Raw genomic sequence first — 9,523 nt, forward strand, 5'->3', positions numbered from 1 at the left:
CGAGTTTTCAAGCGGCAGTGACCAGAGCACGCGAACTGATGTTGTTAGAGCGGAGGAAACTCGGAAAGCGGACGGATGGTCAAGTTCGAGCGATTGCAGATCATTCGAGTATTGATGTGAGTTTTGCGGAACGGCTCGATCGGATTGAGCAAGCGTTGCAGTCGATGAGTGCAATCGGTGCGTCCGTCACTCCAGATTCCAAGCGTGCGGTTCCCATGCGGCGGCAACAAACAAAAAGCGGGACGCCGCTGTTTTGCGTGCGGTGGCGAAGTACATGTCCGCAGCAATTGTAAACAAGTTACAATCGGACCATGTTTTGTTTGCCTGAGACTGGGCACTTAGGTCGTGATTGCCCTCAACGGATACAGCAATCAACAGCAGGACGGAGATTCACGTTGCCTCAACAATCAGACGGTAGACAGTTTACAGCAGCAGGTGGTGTGAAAGGGCGTGGTTAACGTAGTCAAGTGAATGTTGTTGCAGGTGTAACGGAGACTTCATTGTGCTCAATCTTGAGCTAAACCACAACAATGCTTCTTGCCTAGTAGACACAGGAGCAGTAGTCTCTATTGTTCCTGACCACATGGTAGACCAAACAGCAATGCCATCTTTCCTTCAAGTCAAGAACCCAATTTGACCACAGTAACAGGAGATCCATTGAAAGTGATTGGACAAGTGAGTATAAAGGTGAAAATAGGCCACTGGCATACCATGCACCAGTTTGTTGTGGTACAATTCGACACTTGTCCTACAATTGGGTCGGATTTTCTCCTAAACCATGGAATAATCCTGGATTTGCCTCAAGAACGCTTAAAGTGGAGCGGAGGTGTAGCTGAGCTTTCCACACCACTACGACGATCGAAATTTAGTGTGGTGCTGGATGAACACTTGGAGGGAGCAGAAAAACCAATAATCGCTAAAGCTAAAGTTGTTCATGAAGAAACTGGCAGTGTAGAGCCTGTAACTTGGCTAATGGAGGCAGATACCATATTTATTGAGAGGACAAGAGTACATGTTGCTCGAGCTTTAGTAGAAGTGAAGCAACAGGGTGATGAAAACATACCAGTTGAACTATTACTTCTGGATGGCCCAAGACGATTGCTGAAGGTCACAAGGCTAGGCGAACTGTGCGATGGCTGATGTGAAGTCTTGTGGACTGAGTGAGAGTCCGGAGAAAAAGGCATCAGAAACACTGAATGCAGAATTCTTAAAGCAATTTGATTGGTCGGATTCAGCTCTGAGTACTGAGGAAAGTCTCACATTACATCAGTTGTTGAGTGGTTATGAAGATCTGTTTTCGAAGGAAACACATGACATGGGTAGAACTCAAGTTGCCACTCACACGATACCAACTGGTTTAGCCAGACCAGTTCGTCAGTTGCCAAGACGAGTACCACATACTGTTCGACCAGTAGTATAAGAACAGGTTGACCAGATGTTGGCAGAAGGTGTCATACGACCATCATCAAGTGCATGGGCGTCACCTGTTGTTCTTGTAAAGAAAAGGCAGGACGGTAAGCATCGATTCTGTGTAGCTTACAGAAAATTAAATACAGTCACAAGTCGGGATTCTTACCCTTTGCCCAAAGTCGATGACAACCTTGACGTTCTTGGAGGCGCAAAATACTTAGCACTCTTGACTTAGCCAGCGGTTATTGGCAAGTTCTTGTCAACGAAAAGGATCGACACAAGACTGCCTTAATATGCCATCGAGGTCATTTTTAGTTTAATGTAATGCCATTTGAACTTACCGACGCACCTGGAATTTTCCAACGGCTTATGGACTTAGTTCTTTCTGGCATACAAGGCGTGGCTTGTCTTGTTTACCTCGATGATGTGCTCGTATTATCAAGGTCCTTTGGTAGTCGTCTTGAGCGGCTTACCGATGTCCTTCAATGCTTGCAAAAAGCTGAACTAAAGCTTCGCCCAGAAAAATGCCATTTTGCGAAAAGTTCGGTGGAATATTTAGGCCACATGGTGTCAAAGGATGGGTTGAAACCAGCAGAGCGGAATCTAATTGCTGTAAGGAACTTTCCAGTTCCTCGATATGTGGCAGCTGTTCGACGCTTCCTAAGTTTGGCAGGGTATTACCGCAAATTAATTTCAGGATTCTCTCGGTGATGGCTGCTCCATTGTTTCCATGCTTGAACGAAATAGTTGTTTTGAGTGGACAGTCGCATGCAACGAAGCCTTTGAATGTCTGAGATCATGTTTGGTGAGTGACCCTATTGTGGCTTTTCCGAATTTGAGTCCTGAAGCAAATCCTTTTCAATTGGCTACCGATGCGTCTGATTGTGGTATAGGAGCAGTGCTATCACAATGACAAAATGGAGTAGAGCGTGTTATTGGGTATGCAGGTCGTACTTTGAGGAAGCCTGAACGAAACTATTCCAGTATTGAAAAAGAGGCACTAGCAATTGTGTGGGCAGTGTCATATTTCAGGCCATATCTCTATGGTAACCAGTTTGTGTTAACAACTGATCACAAACCGTTGTCTTGGTTGAAGTCTTTCAAAGAGCCGAAAGGTCGCATTGCTAGATGGATAATGTAGTTAGAGGAATACAACTGGCAAATTCAACATCGACCTGGTCGTGAGAATGTCAATGCAGATGCTTTGTCTCGAGATCATCCAGTTCAGAGTACAGAGGAGCAGTGAGAGTTTTGAGTGTCCAGAAAGCATGTTCCCACCTAGTCTTCAACATGACCTCAGAAGACAAAGTAAGCCATTTTCTAGTGTTGGAGTAACAAGATCTGTCCAAGAGTTACGACAATTGCAGGAAGCCGATCCATTACTCTCACTAGTGATGAATGATTTTCCTAGGAGGCAGGTGCCAACACAACAGGCAAAGAATCGACGCTGGTTGGCACTAAAGAAGATTTGGCCTCAACTACAAATGGAAGATGGAGTACTCTACCGAGTAGGGGCAAGGCAGGAATATCATCAAAGTCAAAAACCGGTTGGTGTTACCAAATGCTTTGGTTGCTGAGGTATTAGAACACTGCCATGACAAAAGCGGACATTTCGGACTTGAAAAGACTTCTGAAAAAATTAATACAAGGTTTTGGTGGCCAGGGTACACTCTACAAGCAACTGAGTGGGTAAAAAGTTGCCATGCTTGTCAGACAAAAATAGAGCACAAGCAAGAGTGTCTGCGCCAATGCAGTCCATTCCTATTGGCAAACCTTATGAGATCGTGAAGGTGATTGACCATGCACCGAACGTTATCATACAGCTAGTGGGGAAAGGAAGCAGAGGTCAAAAACCAGTGCATGTAAAACGTGTAAAACCCTATTATAGACAAGGATTTTATCAAGGAGCGATATCCAAGAATAGACATTCTGAAGTCCAAGCTCTGACGCTAGAAGAGCCTGTGCAGCCGTTCAACGACAGGAATGTGAAACTTCGGAACAAGATCACAAGATCCACACCTAAGAAGGACAAAAGAGCATCAATGAAAGAAGAACAAGTAAGTGTATGCTGAAGTTTACCAAATATCTGTACAAACGCCAGTACAGCCACTTCAACAGCTTGCAGAAAGACGTCCAAGGAGACAAGTAATGTTACCCAGACGATTGGCAGACTTTGATTTGACCTGACAGTCTTTGGTGATCGATTTTGTTCGTGTTCATGTTCTTGAAGTAATGTAGTCAAGGAAGTAAGGGGGGAGAGTGTAATAGTTGGGCGTGCTAGTAATATAAGAATGTTGGGAGGAGCTAGACTATTGTTGACACGTTGCGCTATTATGTAAACGTTAGTCCTAGACAATATACTCTTGGTGTGTGTGTGTGTGTGTGTGTGTGTGTGTGTGTGTGTGTGTGTGTGTGTGTGTGTGTGTGTGTGTGTGTGTGTGTGTGTGTGTGTGTGTGTGTGTGTGTGTGTGTGTGTGTGTGTGTGTGTGTGTGTGTGTGTCGTATCGTGCTGGTTGTAGAGCAGGTAGTTCCTGTTGAGTTGAGAGCTCTACTAGTATTTAGTATACTAGCTCTACTAGTATAGCTGTAACTAGTGATATGCAGTGTCAATAGAGCACTTTGGAGAATTTTTGGTCTTATGAATAGAAGACACTGTGATATAGTAAATAAAGTTGTCCATCTTCAAAATTTTGGGAAAGTGGCTGTACTCTCCTGCAGATGTTCCGTAAATAATCAAGAATTTGAAGAGAACTTTGATCAGTGGCAAAGTCTAACTTTATCTCAATTGCAACTATAATGGATTTAGAAGTATTAAACATAGATGATTTGAAATTAGCACCAAAGCTTATTCATGCCACTATTTCTCCATCACATTTTGAGAAAATGAAGGTAACACACGCTTTGCATTGGCTTAGCAAGTCAGTGAGCTAGGACTGCATTACCTCGTACAAGAAGGCCGAGGAAAGGAGTACCTTACAACTGCATGGTTCCTGAAGACGTTTGATCAAATGTCTAGCAAGCATCCTGCAACTGTCCTAAGTGAAATGAATCCTGGTGCCTATGTGGAGGCTGTGACATTTCTGAGATCAGTGATCACCCTGATTAAGGGTATGAAATTGGAGAGAGAAGCGACTGGAAGCCAGTACAAATGGGAGTTCTCATGTCAACAAGTAGTGTTCTTGGTATCTAAGAGGAGTTACTTTCAGTGGGATAAAAATTTCTATTTGACTTCTCGTTTTACCCAGGACTGTCTAGAAAACCATTTTACTGTTGTTAGGCTTAAGAACCCTATTTCTTTTCCACTTGCTCTTAAATATGCACTAAAGGTCATTTGCATCGCACAAAGTTTGAAGGCACACAGTGGATTTTCTGGCAGATATTAAGAGGATAATAGAGACTTAGTAGTTGATTTACTTGAGCAGCCGGTAAAGCTATTAGCATAATCTTGATCTACCAGAGGCCAATTCCATAAGCGACATTCAGAAGGCCGAGTTGAACAGTTTATATTATCTGGTGGGATATTGCTCGCATAGCATCTGAAAGAACGAAGCTGTTTGCACAGAATGTTTTGAAGATTCGATCAACTGTGTTTCGTATAATCATAAATCGGCGATATTGACTATTCTAAAATGATACAAAAAAGGGAGTCTTACACAGGTATTAGAGAAGCTTTCCCTATGATGCTAAAAATGGAAATTATGTTTCGTAAATCGATGTAACTGATGATGTTGCGCAGCAACTTGGAGAACTGTCGACACAGCTACACAGCTATTGTTTCTGAAAACATCAAACAGCCCAGGAAATCATAAAGAAACTATTATAGACTCTTGCACGACCGACTCTCGTCGCCAGAAGAAGCTAGACTGCGAAACGTCGCGACACGACGAGTTGGTATAGTTTTAACTCAGTCTATTCACATTAGATCATATTATTTCACGACTACCGAGCACTATCTGTTCACCTCGATTCTACCGACATGTCCGCCTCCCAACCGACCGCCCGCACCAAGAGAGTCACTCGACGACAGGAGCACGACGCACTTCCCGCACGTTCCACCACTTCCCAACCGCCTCGCACACCGAAGAAGACACTTCCGACCGTCTCGAGGACGACAACGGTCGACGGCAATCCATTACCTCCGACCGACACCTCGCGGTCGATATTCGCACACACATTCGACTCCCTATACGCACCGGCACCTACAGACACGGAAACACGCCAACGAAACGTCGAACAGAACGAAGAAATCGACCCACCGCCGCCGACGAACGTCGCCACGCCGCAAACGGAACGGGTAATCCCCGCAGTCCAGACGGACGAGCGAGACGAGGCCACACCTACAGACCCCAACACCATACAATGGAAAATACACCAGAAGATCATTCTAACCAAGACGAACCACCACATCGAGTTCTTGACCAAATGCAGCGACCAACAGACGATACCGACAGGACTACAGATACGCAAACTCCCCAACATCACTCAAATGACTGACACCTTTATCATAAAGGTAGCCCGTTGCCCCACCTACGCTAGAAAGGCCGAATTTCACTTGTCACAAAAAAAACAACCAACGATCTCAAAACATAGACATACCATTCAGCAACAACACCCCGAAAGGAATCCTTCTAATTCGGACAACGCGAAGAGCTTTACGAAGTCGAAGAAGACTCGTCTGGACAGCCGGTGCGACTCCAAGCAGTCGGTTTCTTCGTCAAATTGCGCCGCCATTCTGAAACGTACGGGAGTTCTAAAGGATCACGTGGATAGAACGAAGTCCCGTCTATCATCTGTGACGTCGTGCATGCATCCGTTGTAACCGGATATATTATATATTATTTATTGAAAATGTTGCGCAGTAGTGCCATGCGCATAATATGGGTGTGGTGTTAGCTCCGCCCGCCATTGTCCCTAGCGACAGCCAATGAGCATTCAGCATATAATTTGTCGCACGTGTGTTTCAATAGCTCCGCCTGGATATTTGTGTGGCGACCAATCATCAGTTGCTATATAATTGATTAGTCTCAGTGATTGGTTCCGACGTTCGACATCGAAAGAGCTCAAATCCGACCGTTATTTCTTTCGAAAACCGTTCGGCGACCTGTTTCTTCCTTCTGTGAACGTTTTTTGGCCAAGCGACCGTTTTGGGAGACGCGTCGGCGTGAACAACTCGATTCGAGCAGACTCGCCCACCGTAATTCACGTTTCCTTTCTCGTAATCCGTTCGTTTAGGGGTTTGACTTTGTCTGTAGGTTGATTGAAACGTTATTGAGAGGATAGACGAGTGTTGGGGACGTCTGCGACTGATAATGAGCGACAGGAAGAGGTCTGGTTCGTGTAGCGGCGAATTCACGGCGTGACATTGGACTAGATTGCTAATTGTTGCATTTGAGATTGTTCTTGGTACTTCTAATAAAGTAAGAAAGATGTATCGGTTTACCTACGTGTCTTCAAATACATCGTTCTACCATTCTGCCGAGTTACAACCGGTTTTAGCGAAGGTCGTGGTCGACCTACAATAGAACAACGGCTACCTCGAAAGCCTAGCAACGCGTACTTTGGCAAAAAACGAACCCGCGAGTAGAAAGGGCATAAGTAGACATGTTCACAGCCGGTGTTTGAGCTCGAAATGAGCGCGCAGTTCAAAAGATAATATTGCGGTAAGGTGAGTGTGACTTGCGTAGGTGGGGCAACAGGCTACCTTATAGAGAACTGGGAGACGATCCTGAGAGACACCGAGTCCAAACTCATGTTACTCTCACTACGACACCTAGAGGATACAAAGACACAATTGGAGAGAGAAACGACAGACCTACAACGACAACTAGACGCCGTCTCCGACGGCCTCGACACACGACAACAGACGGACCACCGACAACAGCAGCGAGACAACACAGAGTACATCGACCGACTCCAGAACGAATTGAAACAGAGACGAACAAAAAACTACACTACCTCAACAGAACGACCCGCAACACAACGACCAACAGAGGCACCTACGACACGCGACGCACACAACACCCCAACCACGTGCCCCCACACCGGACACTCGACAACAACAACAGACCTCCAGCACTCATGTCCCTACGCATCCCCGACCGACATCCACGACCCGACACACAAGAACAACACCACAGACAACACTACCACCGACAACCGGATGACCACCAGAGACACCAACAACAACAACACGAGCGGCAGCAACAACAACAACCACACAGACCAGAACAACAACAACAACAACAACAACACTACCGACACTACCCCAGAAATCAACACCAATACTACCAACCGGAACACCACAACAACCATTACCAACCGAGACAACACCACGATCTCGCCCACAACGATGTCAGACAACAAATCCAACACATCGCACAGACCCTACACTTCCTGCAACAATCCCTCCAACCACTACTCGAACAGCATCATTTTTTATAGACGACACGCCCCCACAACACACACGACATCACAGCACACGTACCCCACAAGTGGCAGCTCCTCACTGGCGACACCGGCACAGTCCGACGCCCCACCGACAATCCAAACAAAATAAAAAAATTGACTTAGTTCGTTGTCTTTTCAGACAGACTGTCTGCTAAGAAAGCACAAAGATATTTGGAATAAATTTATGTCGAGACTATTAACGAAGAGTCAACAACATTTGAGACGCAGCAATGCAGCAATCTAGTGAGTGGATCAAACAAATATTTATGACTGATATGAACGACATTGTTTAGAAAGCAGATCCACTTGTTGATATAAAAATATAAAAATTTGAGGTATGGCCTAACGTTTGCCCAGACTACCAAAGGCAAAAACCCTTCATTACGTAAACAACTGTTCAAATTTTGGCGCAGGTATTCTCCATTCCGCGAGAGAGGGGGTTATCAGGTGAGGTTGATGCAAACATGTTATCAGAGCAACAAATATACGAGATAATGACATCCGGATCAGCAATGGAGGAAAAACTTGAAAGGTAGCGGCGCCTTACTTCACGTACCAAAATGCTTGATTGGTTTGTACCTAGATAATCTTGATACAATTGTCACATCGCGTTGCGATTTTTTCATGTGTTTATCTTGACTGTATTTAACAATGTAGAATAATTTTGGTTAATGTCTAGGCTCTGGGTACCATTTTCTCCTCATCTTGCCAAAGGTAAGCTAAAACGGCCTGAATCTCTCTCGTAATCGCTTTAGTGCAAAAACATGGTACAGACGGTAACATGTATCTGCTAGCATGATGCGTGCACCGTTTCATTTGGTGTGGATGGCAGTATGGCGTAGAGACAAGCCTATTAAAATTAATGACTTACGCGATAGTTTTACGACACACAAAATTGTTACTGCCTGAATTTTACTAGTATGCACTCAGACTTCCTTAGCACCAGTCAGCTCCGTCCTGAAGTGGACATCACATTCAACGAAAGTGTACTAGCCTACCGACTCAATTACATTTAGGTGTCCAAGCATAAAAAGATATTTATATTGCGATGAACCTTGGAAAAGCACACTGCTACGCATGTAGAGTAACGGAGTTGTACACGTTCTCTTGTGTCTGATTCTGCACGTGCAAGTTGGAGCAAACGAAGACATTTGATTTAATTGATTTGAACTTTTCCCAACTGTGTTTGTGAATACATGTCGACGTTTGCTTCATCTCAATCTCCTGCTTTCCAAGAAGCAGTTGGTGCCGTTAAGTCAAAACCTTTATCAGTCCGTCAAGCAGCAAAGATCTATGGCTGTGCTACAACAACACTTTACAGCCACGTCCGTGTTGACAAACACCAGCAAACTGGCAGGCTTACCACGCTTTCAGAGCTAGGAGAGAGGTAGTGGTTCGTGCATGCATAGCTCCAGGAACATTTGGCTACCCAGCTACACTTGACATGGTTGGGCGTATGCTCAAGCAATATCGAAAAGACGTTGATTGTCAAATCTCGCTTCCATCAGGCGAGCCATCAAAAAAGTGATGGAGTGATGGAGAGCTTTCGTCAAACGTTGACCAGGAACTAACTGAAAGGAAACCACAGCATCTAACTATCCAAAGAGCCAAGTGTTGAACCCATTAACTTCCGAACGCAGACATTGACTCAAAACCTCTGTCACGA

The 9,523-nt window shown here is 44.9% G+C and overlaps 1 protein-coding gene and 1 long non-coding RNA gene across 2 annotated transcripts; one reads left to right on the forward strand and one right to left on the reverse strand.

Moving 5' to 3' along the window:
- The first annotated feature begins 711 nt into the window (after positions 1-711).
- Positions 712-1,420, forward strand: LOC134188486 (uncharacterized). Its single transcript, XM_062656649.1, has 2 exons — positions 712-1,107; positions 1,166-1,420. The coding sequence occupies exons 1-2, from the start codon at positions 712-714 to the stop codon at positions 1,418-1,420; spliced, it is 651 nt and encodes a 216-aa protein (XP_062512633.1).
- A 3,882-nt stretch (positions 1,421-5,302) lies between these two features.
- LOC134189019 (uncharacterized) lies at positions 5,303-6,300 on the reverse strand. The gene is made up of 2 exons (XR_009971419.1): positions 5,800-6,300; positions 5,303-5,747 (listed from the first exon to the last, which is right to left on the reverse strand). It is a non-coding gene; the product is annotated as an uncharacterized LOC134189019 (long non-coding RNA).
- Between the last annotated feature and the right edge of the window lie 3,223 nt (positions 6,301-9,523).

Source organism: Corticium candelabrum, chromosome 13, assembly GCF_963422355.1.
Source record: "Corticium candelabrum chromosome 13, ooCorCand1.1, whole genome shotgun sequence".
NCBI classification, from domain to species: domain Eukaryota; kingdom Metazoa; phylum Porifera; class Homoscleromorpha; order Homosclerophorida; family Plakinidae; genus Corticium; species Corticium candelabrum.